The 18,050-nt window shown below is 35.5% G+C and overlaps 1 protein-coding gene across 1 annotated transcript in view; it reads left to right on the top strand.

Moving 5' to 3' along the window:
* Positions 1–18,050, top strand: part of Pard3b (par-3 family cell polarity regulator beta) — a 1,086,921-nt gene that overhangs the window by 483,565 nt on the left and 585,306 nt on the right. The window contains exon 4 of the mRNA XM_045147062.1: positions 2,886–2,995. Within this exon, the coding sequence (XP_045002997.1) occupies positions 2,886–2,995 (110 nt within the window). The remainder of the gene's footprint in view (positions 1–2,885; positions 2,996–18,050) is intronic.

Here is an 18,050-nt window from a genome sequence, read left to right as displayed (position 1 = left end):
TGCTCCATTTCATTCCCACCTCCTCTCAGCTCTGCAATATGTTATTAGCACCAGATTTTGAAGAATGAGATGATCACAATGTGGTTCAAGTCCAATATCACAGAGCTAACAACAGCGTAATTCAGTCTGTTTGACTCCAAATCCCATTGTCCTGTGCACTGAATGAAAACGTGGCTGTGAATGGTGTTAACATATACTCTTTTTGGTTTAGTTTTAAGCTGCCCTAATGCAGATGTTATGTTTTAATCCTCTCCACAACACAATGCATGGCTCCATAGAACTGGGTGGAGGGACCCCCTGTCCTTAAGAAAGCTTTACTTTGAAAATATGACTTTTACTCTATGTATAGTAATGATGTGTTCAAATCAGCTTCTGTACTTTTCATCTCTTGCCTTCTGTTGTACACAATGATACATCTTTCTATCTTTAAGTTGTAACTCTCACTCTTCCTGACAAGCACTTGCAAATGGGGGTTGGTAATTGAAAAGAAAAATGATTCAAGGAGGAGTGGTTTAAAAACCGAGATAACAGTTCATATTTCTAGATGCTCATTATTAATTCCAATATGAAATGATTTGCACTTGTTATTAACACATCAAGACAGCCAAGGAAAAATTAGAAGGTGACTAAAAAGAGACATTCACATGTGGAGTAAAAAGAAAAAAATTGAATCTAGAAGAAAACTTTTTTCCTAGTGAGTTGAGAGTAAGAAAGAGCCAACCATTTTAAAGTTTGTTTGACTGCTTAGCTGAAAGTTTTTATGTTTATTAAATTCATTTTAACTAATACATAAAAATGTGAAAAATTTACAGATTAATGGAATACCACATATAATTTTTAATAGCAGATATATTGAGAAAAACTGGACCTTCATCTTTTTGGAGTCACAATATAATATTATGGCACATTGAATATACAAGCCTGAATACCTGATATTTTTAAAACATATTAAATAATTTAACATTGTATCATTAAAACAGTAGATACTGATATAATGAGACAGACATAGGCATGTATCCTTAAAGTTAAAGGAAAGCTGTCTTCTATAATTTAAGAAAGATACATTTATTAGCCAAAGAATAATCACACACATTCTAAAAAACACATGACTCAGTAGAACAAACATGGTAACTAAAATTAAATTTTACTAATAAATAAGATTTACTGAAATTAAGATATTTGATCATCATTTTCATTTCTGTGCCTCTAAATCAACGTGTTTTTGACAATGAGGATATAACTTGATGATGCAAAATTTCATTCTTTGTTTTCTATTTATTTTCTCCAATTTGAAATTATTAACTTGTAGTGTATACAGCACAATAAATACTTGGAAGCAATTGAGAAATTCATGGTGTTTCCCTCCCCTATTTTCTTCTTGATTTTAAAGATTGTGAGATACATACATACCATATATATATATATAAATAAATTCAGGCACTTAATCTGAAAAGAATTTAGTCTTAAGCAGAGGAAAAAACTGATGTGACCCTGAGTGTTAGGACACATGTTCCTTGGGTTCTTCATATTTCACTTTTAAGTTTTATTCAGGAAACAATTGAAAACCATATAGTTATTACTATGTCAAGTTACTTAGAACACTTTTGAGATGGAGATTGAAATGGTGGAGAATAATATAGTAGTGTGTCTATTGATTTAAAAGTGATCAAGGAATGTGATCTTAGGTTTTATTTGCACTCTGGCATTGTGTCCATACCTTGAATAACATGTTAAGTTCTTATTATGAGAGATGTATTTTTAAGAAAATAATACCTATTTGGAAATGGATAAAATATTAGCAATTCTATATTTTTTATAAAATAAGAATGTTGTAGGACATAAAAATCTATTTTATAAATAAATTAAAGCATGAATGAAAAAAATGTTTCTTGAAACTGAAGTATTTTGTGTGGTTTGGGAAATTGTTTTCAGAATATTGATAAATGAGTAATTGCAGTTGGACTGTTTTCTTCTCTTTTCCCCAAAGCATGCAAATAAAGATAATTTTTCCATGAGAGTGATTTTTAAGCCACAAGCACATTTCTTTTAGCTTTTTCTGTATAGCAGAAAATTTTGTATGAGGCAAATTATTTTAGGCCTAATTGCAGTCAGAGTGGTTAGATTGTAAGCTCTGCTAAGGTTGAATTTCATTTGAACTTTCTAATAGTATGATCTTTTTTCAAAATTTAATAACTGACTCAAATATTTAATAGTGGAAGCTTTTATTAAATTAAAAAGAAATCAGGATATATTTTTAGAAGAACTAACTTATTTTCTTTATCAGTTTTAGCTACTTTAGGAGAAAAAGAAAGGAATGAAACCAATCTCCTTGTGTACTTAAACAGACATTAATGCTAGAGCCCCAGCACATATTTTATTTCAGAATGTATCATTGTTCAAAAGATTTGATGATTAGAAAAACAAACCTTTAGATCATTCAATCATTAAAAAAAAAGATTTGGTGAGTACCAAATGGCAGTAATAACCATATGTCTTTAGTTCTACTAAGTAGAAAATTACACTGAAGGTTTGAACCTCTTCATTAGTCTTGTGAATAATTCTTCTTTAATACTGACATGTATTCCTCCATCTGCATTTAGATTGCCCACTGTCCACTTTGCATTGTTTAATAGATTCTATTAAATGCAATGGCTTGTTTTAAAATGCAAATGGGGAAGGTTGAGGGTTGAAAGCTTTGTTTGTGCATCATTCTATATAGCGATAACAAAGACCATTAAGTGTATTCATTTACAAGCACCCTTCCAAACAGAATGTTTTAACATAAAAAACGTGTTCCAAACCTCCTTTAATTAAAGAACATTGTTCCATATACTCTCTTCTCCCCAGGATTCTTTTGACCTCTCACCTTTTGTTGTGTCCTGCAGGCACTCCACTGCTGGTAAGGAGAAGCAGTGAGCCAGCTCCCGGGCCACCTGCTGATGCCCAGCCAAGCGCTGCACACCCGGGTAGCCAGAGTCTGAAACCTGTTGTTCCAGTAGGTATCCTACCCTTTTCCTTTCTGTGAAGTATCAAAGGCCTGTCCTTAGACTCCAGAGAGTTGAAAATTAGGTAGAACTCTTTTGATAAGATGCATAGTAGTAATTATAATAATAGATAATATGATCTATTATTAGCAAGTGGTTCTAGTGAGGGACATTATTTTATATAATACCGATTATGTACCAGCCCTGCTTTAAATGTGTTACACTGTCATCTAAACCTCTACATCAAGGTAAAGACAAGTTTTTAATCTCATTTTCCTGATAAAGAATTGAGTCAGGAGAAGGCAGAGTAATTTGTTCAAGGTCACGAGTACATAGCTAGTAGCAGAGCTAGTACTTAGCAGAGCTGTAGATTGAACCCAAGTGGTCTGGCTCCAAAGAGCCTGCTTTGAACTAGAACACTACACTGCTACATGCCCTTGCTTGAAAATGCCCAAGGATATGCTTTTGTATCTTTTTGGTGAGTTGACACAACTCTCTATAAAGCTCTACAGTGAATGGCAACACACTGCTGCCAATGTCATGGACATACGGTGCCAGGCCTGAATTTCTAGAATTCAGTATTAAAATTGAAGAAAAATCAAACCATATAAAGAAAGATGCTTCATAGCCATTAAATCATAACTTCCATATTTATAACTGATAGGTTAGGTGAAAAATAATTTTGGGGGCTGGAGAGATGGCTTAGGAATTAAGGTGATTGACTACAGAAGCTAACAACCCAGGTTCAATTCCCCAGTACCCACATAATGTCAGATGCACAAAGAGGCAAATACATCTGGAATTTATTTGCAGTGTCTAGAGCCCATTTTCTCTCACTCATAAAAAAATTAAAAAATAAAATAAATAAAATAAACTTTACCAAAAGAATAAAAAGCAAAATTGTATAGGTATATCTAGGTGCTGAGTGAGTTACATATTTTCTTCCAGCTTGGAATATAATTTCCGAGGCCCCAGGCCAGTATATATGAAGTAGCAACTACAAAATCTATTCATTGAATATATACTAATCAATTAGTGTTTTGCCAATATTTTTGTATATCCTTGAGTATGGAAGTAACTGTGTTGAATCATTTTATCTATAATGTTATTTCTCTGCTTATTTTTAAACCCTGTTAGTTTTGCTATGTAGTTGAATGGAGCATTGATAAAAATTCACAGATATGATGGGAGGTATTTCTTTTTATTTTAAGTGTTCATTGATTGAGACTGTGTGGGAAAGGAAACTATATAAATGAGAGAAAAAAATATGCAGAAGAGCAAATTTTTGCAATGTCAGTATATCCTAAAATAAATGTGTCTGATTAATACATTACCATGGTTTGTATGTAGAAAAATCCACTAGTGTCTGTTTCTATCATGACAGCTGTTGTGAGGTCATAAATATAATGACCACTTTGTGTCTGGAAGATAGCATTCCAAAGCACTTTACCACATCCTTTGGTTCTTGCATACTTTCTCCTCCTTCTTCTACTAGTCCCTGAGCCATTGGAAGGTGTGATAGAAGGTTAGTGCTGAGCACTCAATTGTTACTTCTCAGTCCTTTGATAAGTTTGATGAGTCTCCCCAGTAATCATTGCCATCTGAAAAGAGAAATTTCTATAACCAAAAGTTAGAGTTGCACTAATATGTGAGCATAGCCATAGTATTTAGAGGGCCATTTGTTGGGTATTATATGATCATGTAGCCAAGCAACATTAATAGCTTCTGCCCCAGGACTTATGATCTTATAAGCCATAGGCTTTTGATTATGTTTTCAGTAGCATGCATGAATTCAATCCATAAAGCAGACTTCAAATCCAATCTGGGTATTGTTGGTTACCCATATAACAAACATGCCACTTTCTCATTATTGGGACACCTGGCGTGCATGGCTAGTTGTATACCTTTCAGGGTACACTGCTGGTTAAAATCACTGATGACTTTTTCTCCTCCAGAAGGCTGTGTAGCACTTTTCAGGATTATGTCTGCTAGCCAATAGTGAAGAAGCTTCCAGCTCAGCTCCAGCTTGATTTCTCAATGTTCTATTACAGAAGCATGTGCTGTCTTCAATAATAGGGTCTTTTGCTTCTGTAGGAAGACAAATAATTTTGGCAATAGCCTGCATTATTTGGGTGGTCCCAGGGGACAACATTACCAACAACTCACTGGGAGGTATACATCACTGATGCTGAAACTTTTCTGTAACTACTTATGGTTTCTGGAGGCAGTGTTATACACCCCAAACACCAAGCACTTCTGCACATACATACATACATACATGCACAAATATATGTAACATATATATGTACATATAAGTGTATAGACACATATACAAAAAATATGTGTAACATATATATGTATATATAAATACATATATTTATTTATTTAGCTAACAAAGTAATAGATTGCCATATGGTTAATTCGTAACATCTTTAGTTTTGGTTATCCTTTCTTCAACTCCTTTCTCCTTCAAGGAGAAATGTTAGCACCTAAAATCTTTGTACTTCATCTTTATTGATACAATTTATCAAATACAGGTCAAGTGCCTATATCAATAGTGCAAATATACTCACATTTCTCCTCTGCTCCTCATAGTAGGCTATATGAGTGTACAGACCAAAGAGTAGATTATGCCCCCTGACTTACTGTAGGATGTAATCACTCTTAAATTTCCCTTGCTTCAATTATAAAATAACTTCTAGGACATGTGTAATCTTTCACATTCCAAGGTACAGAAATGGTGTATCTATATTTACAGCCAAGTTCATGGAACATTCTCAGTATGCGTATTTTGTACTTAGCCATGCAAGACACATTTAAGTCAGGGAAGATCCCTAGAACTCAGCAATTAACCAACTTGATCATTAATAATTAAACTGACCCAATCATTCTACATTCTCCTTCCCCCAGAGAATCTATTAAGTAGGTAGCTAGTAAGTCAGTAAGTAAAGATTTTGTGTGGTGCCCATTTTTACCTAGATGAAAGATACATTTTTGGGATACATAAATAATATACTTTTCCTGTCACACCAATTCTCTCTCCTTTACTCTTGCTCTCTTGCATAAAAGAAAAGGCCAATCTGTTGGGCTTGCTTCAGACAAAAATAACTATTGGGCTGGAGAGATGGCTTAGTGACTAAAAGTCTTTGCTTGCAAAGCTTGATGACCGAGGTTTGATTTCCCATACCCATATAAAGCCAGATGCACAAAGTAACATGTATCTCATGTTCATTTGCAGTAGTAGGAGGCCCTGGTGTACCTATATTCCTCTTTTTCTATCTGCCCCCCCCTCTCTCTCTGCCTCAAATAAATTAATAAATTTTAAAAAATGATTTTCCATCTATTTATTTTTACTTGTTTTAAACTTAGCTAATAGAAAAGTTAAATTAAATTTATCATTGTTTTGTATTTCTGTTGGGTAGCACATATCTCTATACAGAAGTAAAATTGAGTATAGAACTAACAAAACGCTTTGAGATCCTAGAAAACCTTAAAGTTCCATGTTATTTCTTGGACCGCAGTGTGAGTAGGCTTGCATAGAGCAGACTTGGGTCACACCTATAAGATCCAGGCATGAGTGAAAACTGTATAGTTATTCTCAATATTTGCTCAGTGATAAGAAAGAAGTAGCTTTCCAGGGAACCATCAGAAAATAATAAGTACAAACTCTACCCAGAAGCACACAGTAAGAGGGTCTTATGCATGGGGAGGACCTGAGCTGAGGAAGTAGGGACATAATTTTACTTCACATCTATTACTTCACCTATACCATCCAGGATTCCTACGATTGGAAACCTAGTGATTAATGATGTATGATAACATAGCAATGTAACAACCAACATGAAAATTAATTGATTTACAAACACCATGTTTAATTGGATTTCAGTCCAATGCCCAATGGGGAAAAAACAATCAATATTGCCATCTCTTAGGCAGAATGTTCCCATGCAAGTAATGCCTAGGTGGCAGACCCCAAGTGGGTTATGTTCATCCATTCCCAAGACATTAAAGTTACTCATAATCCACAGTGTAAGAATCTGAAGAACGATTACTGGACACAATTTGATTATGTTAAATGTTGTCTTTCAATCTGCAGTTGATGTCTGTTACTTTTAGTTGCAAATCTTTAGGTTTATCACAGAGAGAAGTGTTTCAATGGTAGTCAGAGGTATTTGCATCTGAGAAGTTGAAAAATTTGAACTTTCCATGCTGATGAAAATCTTACAAAATTTGTTATTTCAGATGTGTATTCTGACCCATGCTATAATGGTAAAATGAAACAAAATTAGAAAAATCAGATTTACTGCAAGCTTCAGATTCTGAATAGTTGAGAAGCTACTAGATTTCCATTTTCTACCTCTTTTCATACTAAGTGTAACTATGGATGGGAAAATAGCAGTAGCTGTTTATCATTAAAGACAATAGCAATGCTAATTCTGCTGACTGCTTTTGAACTAAAGACAGAATCCTGGGGACAGGATATTTTAGCCACAGTCTGCTTATGAGAAAGAAGTCTTACCTTCCTTTCCTTGATTGTAACCTCGTGTTCTTGGCTTAAGGGCATGCCATAAAACCAGGTCCTTGAAATTGATGTTCCTAGTTTGTGGATAGAAGAAAACACTGAAACAGATGTGATATTTTTCCCCTTAATATCCGGTTAAGCTACTATGGTTGTTTTGTGTTTTAATGACTGTTTATACTTTTGAATTTAATGCTTAAGGCAAATTGATCCTGCAGGGTGACTAAATTAAAAAGGGGATTCCTTAAAATTATAGTACCGTGGTTGTTCTTAGACATTAAAGGGCTTTGTTCTAACCTTGTTACTTGTTTTTGTATTTCCAAAATTAAGAAAATATTGGTCTGGCTTTTAGAAGTCAATAGTAACATATACATTTTATTTAACAAAATAACTGGCAGTTTTATAGTTAAAGTAAAATTCAGTGGGTTGGTCTTCGGGGAGTCTGATGTCCCTCTGAAGTTATATGCCATGGTATGGGCTGTGGATAAGACAGAACATGTGTGTGTTTTATTAAGGAGGTTTGGTCACTCCTCCAGTTTTCAATGTAGAATAAAATATCATGACCAAGAACTATAATTCTGAGGGTTACATTATATAATGCAGGGAAACCATCAATTCCCAGACTATGGAACTGATAGAGATTCAGAAGTAGGGATTTTGCCTCCTTTACCTAGAAATACATATTAAGTCATTAAGATTATTTCATACTATTTCCTTTCCTATCTATGCACAGTTTATAAAATCAGCTAGAACTTGTTAGAGATTGTTTAGTTTTGTTCTGAGAAACTAAATACTCCTGCTTATTCATTATTCACTCAACTATTAGTCACTCTGAGAGGAAAGGATGAAGGTTGGTTGTGTTCCCAGTGTCCAGAGTGTTCTACTGGAAGAGGAAAGTCAATGGAGCTTGGGATATTTGATCAGAAAAGTTACTGGCAGGTGGCTACTATTGACAGGAAATATTTCTAATGAATACTTGCATTCTCTTTGCAGCTCACATATAATATGATAGATAGGGTGTGGATTGGACAAATGTCCTGGTGTAAGGCATATCTCCTCCCATATAATACATATAATGTATGTATATATATATACACACACATATATAATGGCATATAATATATTAAAAATTGTATGCAATGTTTTTTCTGTATTAAACTTACTCATATCCATGAAAGCAATCATTGAGATATTAGAGTTAAACAGGTTAGCTTTTAGGATTATAATAAAATTACCACTGGGACATCAGAAGAAATTTGGCTGTGGGTTGCTGACCAAACAACCAAACTAGCTAACCATGGCCGACCTGTCCCCACTGTTTATTTTGAATCTGAAGATTGAATGGGATTATGTCAAAACAAACATAAGATTTAGCAAACCTTCTGAATGATCAAATTACCTTTTCTAGCATGTGTGTTTGTGTGTGTGTGTGTGTGTGTGTGTGTGTGTGTGTGTGTGCAGCTATAGAAACATTATAATAGAATAATGAATATAGATGGTGCCTGAGGTACTTTGGAAGGAAGGTGCTACACATTCTGTTTGAGCAGATGCTGAGGAGCATAGAGGAGGAGAAATAGCATGTAATATATAATTGTATTATTTAGAGATACTGAAATCCTACAAAAGGATTTTCTCTTTTCCCCCTTGACACAGTGATTTAATAATAGTTCTGGTGTTTGTGACTCCAGCTGTTCACGCTGTGCGCTGATAAGACCAGAGCCTGGAGACACATTGCAGCAATAGTTCTCATATGGCTTTGTTTTTGAAAGATAAAGCTTCCATCCAATATTTCATGGAACCAAATGTTTCATAGTTTGGCAAATTTAGGCAGCTGAATTTCTAAAGCCCTAAGTTTCAAGTTCAAGTAGAGACTGAGGATCCCCATGTACTCTGTAATGGTCTCTCTCACCATGTTTTGTAGATGTTGCTAAAACAAATGCAGATGATTTAAATGTCTGTACCATGCCTAGTCAAGGACAGAAGGGCTCAGGTGTGTATTTCTCCAATATTTTACTTAGATTTGGTCCAGAACCAAAAATCTAAAAGAATGATGGCTGTTTATAGGTCCGTTTCAGAGAGTTAAGAGCTGTAACATATCTTCTGGTTGCTTATTCTGGGTCTGCCCGTAATGAACACTGAATAAGTTTTGTTTCCATCTCAAAATACATAGACTCTCTTAGATAGGAAAGCCTTCTGCTGTGTGTACCAGGAAAGCCTAATTAACAAAGATTAGATGCAAAGTGATTACACAGCCTTATCTATCTGAACATATATCAGGTAACCAGGTGATAAATTTTTAACAATCAGTATATGCGTTTGCCTTGAGTCTGCCATGTTGACACTCTGTTTGGCCTCCCTAAGTCCAAAGGGGTTTCCATGTACACTGCCTCTATTAGCAGTTATCTTCCTAGAATGTAGATGCTGCTAGGAATGCCTGCAGATTTTCAAAATTGTGAGCATTCGCTAATATGTTCATTTTTGGAATTGAAGCTCCTATCCATGGCGCCTATCACATAATGAGTTATCATACATGTGCAATTAGACATTCAAACCTTCTATATCTTTTCTTTGTATTTGTATGTATGTGTAATAAGTGTGTTTGCATATGTGTGTCTATATATATGTAGATGCATGGATGTGTTACAGTGTGTGGAGACCAGAGGTCAACATTGGCTATCTTCCTTAGCTATTTTCTATCTTATTCTTTGAGACAGGCTCTCTTACTGAACCTAGTAATTACTGATTCAGCCAGACTACCTACCTAGCAAGCCCTAAGTATCCATTTCTTTCTGCCTTCCTAGTTTGGGATTACATATACACACCACAAAGCCTGGCATTTGATGTGGTTATTAGGGATCCAAACTCAGGTATTCCTGCTTGCCTGGCGAGCACTTGTCCCACTCAATTCATATTTTATGAAATTACCAATTTAAAATACTGGTCTTGAGTTTTAGATGAGAATTTTCTGTTTTAAGTCAACATGTTACTTATTTTCTTTCTTTGTGTTGTCAGAAAGAGATGTGTTAAAACATAATGTTTTTCACTTGATATTAAAATGTGAGTTAGTGACTGAGAAATCAGTAGTTTTAATTTTAAGTGTTAATTCATCTTCATACAATCCTTTATAACTATTCATGTGTAGAATTACCAACCCTGATAGGCAAAAAGAGAATGATAATTAACATAACATGGAGAAGAATTAGCTCCCAGGGTTTTACCTCTTTGTCAACTAACAGTAAATTCTACAACCATAAGGTTATTAATCGTGTCAGTTACAGGCTTATAATTTTCTAATAACTATTCAAAGTTAGAGAACTTCTGGCTTGAATTTAGGTACAATTTTTTTATGTCATTACATCTGAAAAATTTTCCCTTCCCAGCATTCTTATATTCAATCCTTATTAATGAGTTTTTCTAGTTTTAACTGGTAGGAAAAAAATAACACTACCTCTGGAATGTGGATTAGAGTGTGAGGACATTTGCAAGGTGTTCCTTGGCAAAACACCAAAAAGTATAACAGTCTCACTTAGCAGTTTGGAAAGCATTTGACAGTGTTGTTTGAAATTTGCTTAGATGATGCTTAAAGTAGTTTTATTCTGAAGGTTAAGATACTGTGATCTGATTGAATAAAACTCTATGACCTTGAGAAAACTAAATTGTGGATATATCTCTCCTAAATTATAAAAGATATAAGTAGGAATGCTATGTGAACTCTGGTGGTTCATAGTGATTTAAACATCCAAACAATAAGCAATGGTTACTAGGTTCCAGGTGTGAGTTATTTGTTTAGTTAAATTTTAAATTTTATTTTAGTAGCTTAAAATTTAAATTTTCATAGAACACTTAGGATTCTTCACATCTAAAATATTAAGTTTCTTTGATTTGCCACGTAAATAGATCCAGAGGCAGGGTGTAAAAATGTAGGTTTGCACACTTATACAGTGTGGGACTTCAAGGAGGAAAGGTCTAATGAAAATTGAAGAGTGAAGATCAAGGTTGTCCTAAGGTTAAAGTTAAGATTAAGAACTGCACCTTCAATGTCATCATCTCCTATGAAGCCTTCCCATGCTGCAGACATTTAGTAAAGATCTGTGGAAGAGATAGAAAGGGTTAATGAGCGTTCACCTTGAAAAGCAAGATCATAGGCTGTAAGAAAAAGAGAAAAACTTTCTCTTTTTTCGTTGAGCATGGAGAGATTCACAGAAATCCTTTCTGATGGGGGATTTTTTTTTTCTCACAACATAAATGCATCTGAAATACAAGTTCATTTCGTCTTCTGCCTTCAAAGTAGGTGTAAAGTGACATTGAACAGATATTAGAAAGTCTTTTCTTTCTCAGGAGGGTGGCCCTTTCCTTAAAAGCTCCATGTCATAAAACAGAATTCTGATTGAGATGAATCACGTTCTAAAACTAGCTACTGTGTGTGTTTTACACTTGTGGAAACATCTAACTTCCTCATAAGCAGCATGTGAGTTTGTCACTGTGTAGCTTTTGATGTCTGATGAGATGATCACAGGGACATCTGGAGTGAGTTAGTTCTGAAGTGACTGGTGTGTAAATGGAGAATCCAAAGCTTTCTGACAGATTTAAGCAATTTAAAACAACATAACAACAAGAACAACAAAAATCACAAACTGTTTACAACTTTCCAAATGGCTAAAATTTTTACTCTGACATATCCATAGTGTTTTCTACCTGAGTTTTCAGTCTTCTTTACAGGAAGAATGCTCCACTTTGTAAAAATAACACAATGGATAAGTAAGATTTGTTGGAAACATTGTAAAGGGTTTACCCCTTGCAAAAGGGCAAGTTAGATAATGCATCTGAGAATTGACTGACTTGCTTATGAAGACTGTTGTCTCCTCTCCTTTCCATTAATTTCAATCACTGCCAATAGGCCTCCTTAATGTTAATTTATGGATAAAGTGTATTTGACTTTTTGCTAAGTTCTTTGAAGACCAAAAGAAAAATTATCAGGCATCATGGCAACTTGTATTGTTACTATGTAATATTATGTGTTTACAACATTTGGCAAAAGCTCACCCATTAGTCTAGTCAAAATTTTATTTGAGTTGTATCATAAAATACAAGCATAATATGCAGGTTACAATTTTCTAGGCAAGTCCTTATCTACTAGGGGCCAAGAAATATTTAGAATTTTGAATAATTTTAGATTTTGGAATATTTCCATATATATATTTCAAAGAAAAGGCATAAAATCCATCCATTTGAGGACCTAGGGAGATGGCTTAGAAGTTAAAGCACTTGCCTATTAAGCCTGAGGAGCCAGGTTTGATTCCCAGGGTCCACGTAAGCCAGATACACAAGGTGGTGCATGCGTCTGGAATTTGTTTACAGTGGCTAGAGGGCCGTGACATGCCCATTCTTCCTCTCTAGCTGCCTCTTTCTCTATTTCTCTCTCAAATAAATAAATATTTTAAAAAATCATCTGTTTCATATATAGCTTATAAACATAGCCTGAAAGCAATTTTACATAAAGTTTTTAATGTACCTGCTTTTTTTTTTTTAATTTAATTTATTAGTTTTCATTTCAGTGAATACAGGCAGTTTGGTACCATTATTTAGGCTCATCTGTGATCTACCCCCTCCCATTAGACCCTCCTTGTTAATGAAAATGGGTCGTGCATTGTGGAGTTAGCCCCCAGTTATTAGTATGATAAATGTCTCTGCAAATCATGACCCAACATGTAACTCTGACATTCTTTCCACCCCCTCTTCCGCAAGATTTCCCTGAGCCATGTTGGGTTCATTTTTGGTCTGCTTCAGTGCTGAGGTGTTGGGGGCCTCTGAGGCTTTGGCTCTCTGATTTGGTAGGAGTTGATTTTTCTCTGCGTTGATCTCCTTCCCCTTTGTGCTGGTATCCAGTTCACAGGAAAACATCACCCTTGCTTATTTCACCAGTTGTCCTTAGTTTCAGTTGGGCCCCTTTTGAGGTATGTACCTGCTTTTAATGGGAATACATCACAAGAAGTCAGGTGTAGAATTTTACACTTGCCTTTTTTTAAAAATTTTATTATTTTTTTAATTAATTAATTTATTTATTTGAGAGCAACAGACACAGAGAGAAAGGCAGATAGAGGGAGAGAGAGAGAATGGGCGCGCCAGGGCTTCCAGCCTCTGCAAACAAACTCCAGACGCGTGTGCCCCCTTGTGCATCTGGCTAACGTGGGACCTGGGGAACTGAGCCTCGAACCGGGGTCCTTAGGCTTCACAGGCAAGCGCTTAATCGCTAAGCCATCTCTCCAGCCCTACACTTGCCTTTTCAGATCAGGGGTATTCAGGTTATAAGATATGATTCCTAGGCTGGGCGTGGTGGCATACACCTTTAATCCCAGCACTTGGGAGGCAGAGGTAGGAGGATCGCCATGAGCTCAAGGCCACCCTGAGACTATATAGTGAATTCTAGGTCAGTCTGAGCTACAGTGAGACACTACCTCAAAAACAACAACAACAAAAAAGATATAATTCCTTACTTTTTAATGAATTAAATTAATATATAACCTGTAATATATGAAAACACACTCTTGACCACCTGCCCTAAAGTCATTTAGTAGTTCCCCTGCCTCTAGGCCATATCTTAAATTTTTAAATATAATTTTTTCTCATTTATTTATTTATTAATTTTTAATTTTTATTAACATTGTATAAATGTGCCACATCTTCATTATCCACTTATAGCAATAAGTAAAGCCTTTATGAAAAACAGCTCAAAGCAGGACTACTACAGGTACTAGCAATGTGCATAGGAATTGAAATCAGTATATTTAAGAAGCATCTATATTCCATGTTTATTCCAGTACTATTCAAGTGGTTAGATACAGCATCAACCCAATGACCAGCCAGGCCTAGCTGTACAAGACTGTAATCCCTGCTATTCTACAGTCTGATGCAGGCAGCTTACCATTCCAAGACCTTTCTTTGGATGAAGAGTGAGTTCAAATTCAGAAAGTATATCTCTTGTTTCTCCTCCAGGTCTAAGCTCATAGAGCTACAGAACACAGGCCTTCCCAATACTGCAAGAAATAGTTATGCTACATGTCACTAATACAGGAAATGCTCAAAGGTCAAAGGTTTGGCCCAAAAGGTTTCTTTTCAGTACCTATCTCTTTTGCGCCATCAAAGTAAAAAAAAAAAGAAAAAGAAAAAAAAAATCCTAAATTGAACTGTAGTAAGTTGAGGACTATGATTTGTCTTCTCCAGTACATTCTTTCATTCCAAACAATTTTGCAACATCAGCTTTGTTGTCTCGTTTTACACAGGAAACTGCTCAAGCTTAGACAAGTTAACTCATTTGCCTCGTATCAGAAAGCTAATAAGAAGCAGCAGTAGGATTGGACTTCAAACATGTCTTCATTTAAGCTGGAGGCTCTTTTCTTCCTACCACTCAATCAAGTATTATCTTACAAGTGCCATTTCTTCCCCGTGATGCTGCCGCTGCTCAAATGCTTTGGGAAATCTACATTGAAAACTTCCTTCAAAGCTAGTCTATTAGCCCTTCTTCCAAAAAAAAAAAGTTTATTTTCATTGTTCTACAGTTACACTTCATTTTTCTACCAAAAATGGCATTGTTCAATTTGAGACTAAAGCTTCTGTTGTAGAGCTGGTCTCAGATGACTTGACTGTTTACACAATTCAGATACCCCTGAGAAGGAGCTAGACTCTCCACCACAAAAGAATTTGTTGCAGACATTAAACACGTTTATGGAAAAAGAAACTTAGATGTGTTTAAAGTGCCAGAGTTTAATAGCTATTCTTTGTTTATGCAATTGTCTAGTGGTGAAGACAAGTGGGTTTTATCCCTGACTCATCCATTGCCTCTTTGTCAGGCTAGGCAAGTATAATTTTGCTCTCTGCCTGGAAGAAGAAGATTGTCTTCCATCTTGGTCACAGTGGAATTACAAGGTGAATGCCTTTTATCTTTAGTACAGCATTTAGCAGACTGTGGGTGTTTAATATATGTTAATAATAGTGATAATAATGAATGTTGATAATTAAAGGTCTTTTATAATTACTAAATTTCTAATGTGTGTTAAATATAATTAAAGGGAAATGATTTAAAATAACATGTATGCATAGAAAAACTAGAGCTAGCCACAGCTTTTATTGTTATCTTCTTAAACAATGTCATGAATGTGAATCCAGGCTTAAGAAATGCAGTTATGATGGCAATTTTACTGGGGTCGTGTATGGAGGTCCCATGCCTTGTTCTTGTCTGGAAACTAAAAAGACATTATTTTGAGAGAGAGAGAGAAAAAAAAAAAAACAGTTATGAATGGGAAGCCATGAGGGAGTTCTGCTAAAGGATCTTAACCATGTGAAATTGTATATCTGACATCATCACATTGCTTTTTTTTCTATATTATTCCCCATGTTCTGTTCTAGGAGTGAGTGAAGGAACTTTATTGGGAAAAGAAACCATGCTAGAAAATTTGGCACTAAGCAGATCTTCCTGGAAGACATAGTTGGAATATAATAATATTACATGATACCTAAGAAATTCAGCCTGGAGACTCATTCTTTGAACTGAGCTGTCCATATTACTTGGACTTGTTCCACTAAATTGACAGGGAACTGTGAGGAGAAAGGACTGTATGTCCTACCACAGAGATACAAATACATCGATGTTCATTACCACTTTATTCAAAATAGCTAGAAAATGAAATCCACTCCATGTCCATTAACTGCTGACTGGATGATGAAAATGTGGTACATGTACGAATATACTCAATGGAGCTGTGAAGAAAAATGAATTTGGGGAAATTTTAGGAAAATGAATGAAACTGGAAAAAATATATAGTAAGTGAAATAACTCCAACCAAGAAAGAAAACAAAAATTGTAGGTTCTCTTTCATATGTGGATCTTAACTTTTAATGTTTGTACATATGTAAATATGAGGGCATGAGACTGAATATGAGCTATGAGCTGAGATGGGAAACCATGAGAAAGGAATGGGAAATGATGAGAAGGGGGAAAGATCATAAGGAAACATGTAGCATGGAAACAGAAAGGAGGCTGAGTTGGAGGAAGGAGGAAAGGGGAAAAGGAAACAAAAATTTGTTTGAAAACACTGTAATGAAACCTATTTCTTCAGATTCTAGTAAAAATATATTTAAAGATGCACTAAACTAAAAGATCAGCATGAGTTTCAGAGGCTGTGACACAAGGTATTGTCAACAACCCAAATATTTTTGTTAATGGTGCTACACTTGAAATAACAAACAACTTTTCAGCTTAAAAAAAAAAAAAAAAGAACTTGTGGGCTGGAGAGATGGCATAGCAGTTAAGCAATTGCCTGTGAAGCCTAAGGACCCCAGTTCAAGGCTTGATTCCCCAGGACCCAGTTAGCCAGCTGCACAAAGGGGCATATACGTCTGGAGTTCATTTGCAATGGCTGGAGGCCCTGGCACACCCATACCCTCAATCCCTCTCTCTCTTTCTCTCTTTCTCACTCTCTCTCTCACTCTGTCTGTCACTCTCAAATAAATAAATAAAAATGAAAATGAACTTGTATGCTAAATGTGAGAGGCTGGTTCCAATGGAGTTCTACACTGCCTGCCTGGGTTGATTTTCATCCTGCATTTTCCTTCTTTTATTCTCAAATTTCTCATGGATGAAGTGCAGGAGATAATACCACTTGTCTCATAGGGCTGGCTTGGGAAAAATATTATGAATAACGAACTTTAGATTCTATGGTAAGCACTATATGTGTGCCTTAAGTAAATAATGTATTAGACTTGTGACATACATGAAGGAGGTGAGGAGATGGGATAAAAATAGACAACGGAGGTAAGTCTGAAAGCACCACTCTTTAAAAGCCGCATTTGATCAGGTTAAGTTTTGCTTTAGGCAAGACATTTAACACACATCTGAAAGGAAATATCTATTCCAATGTCAAACATTAAATATATGTTGAGGGTCTTTTTTTTTCTATAGATCTCTATAAGCTCTATTCATTTGAAAATAAAAGGTGCCCCTCTGAAAACCAATCCTTTAGGCAATATTGGAGTTGCCTCAGTGCACCCAGCCTGCTTTTCCTTCCTTGATGTGAAATCATTCTCTTCATTGTAAATATTTTTCTTAAGTGTAAAGTCTGGAAAGAAATAGAAATGGAAGGATTTGTACCCAACTGAGTAACTTCAAATGGATCTGACCCACCATCCATCATCTCCTGGAACTTTCCTGAAGCACCCTACCCTTTGTGCTTCTGTGAGTTGTGTCTGCTGCTCCCTCCATCTGAAGTCATTGTCCTCATTTGTGATATAGATGACTTCTCCTCTGTCAGGATAAGGCTGAGATGCCAAGGCACTTTCCTAACCCTTTTCTGAAATACTACACCCAGCCTCAAATGTGTCAACTTTTCAGTAATATTCATAATGTATACGTGATTTGGCATTTGTTGAAATCTTTATAAAATGAACCCATGGGAGGAGGGAATCAGGATGGGTATTGTACCTGAAAGTCAAAGGCTAGACATTAGTCTCATAGAGAACAGAATACTTGTTCCCTGACTCAGGTATGTACCACC

This window comes from Jaculus jaculus, chromosome 4, assembly GCF_020740685.1.
Source record: "Jaculus jaculus isolate mJacJac1 chromosome 4, mJacJac1.mat.Y.cur, whole genome shotgun sequence".
Taxonomy (NCBI): Eukaryota; Metazoa; Chordata; class Mammalia; order Rodentia; family Dipodidae; genus Jaculus; species Jaculus jaculus.
Note: the sequence above shows the minus strand (reverse complement) of the source record. Positions and strands in the feature narration are given on the sequence as shown.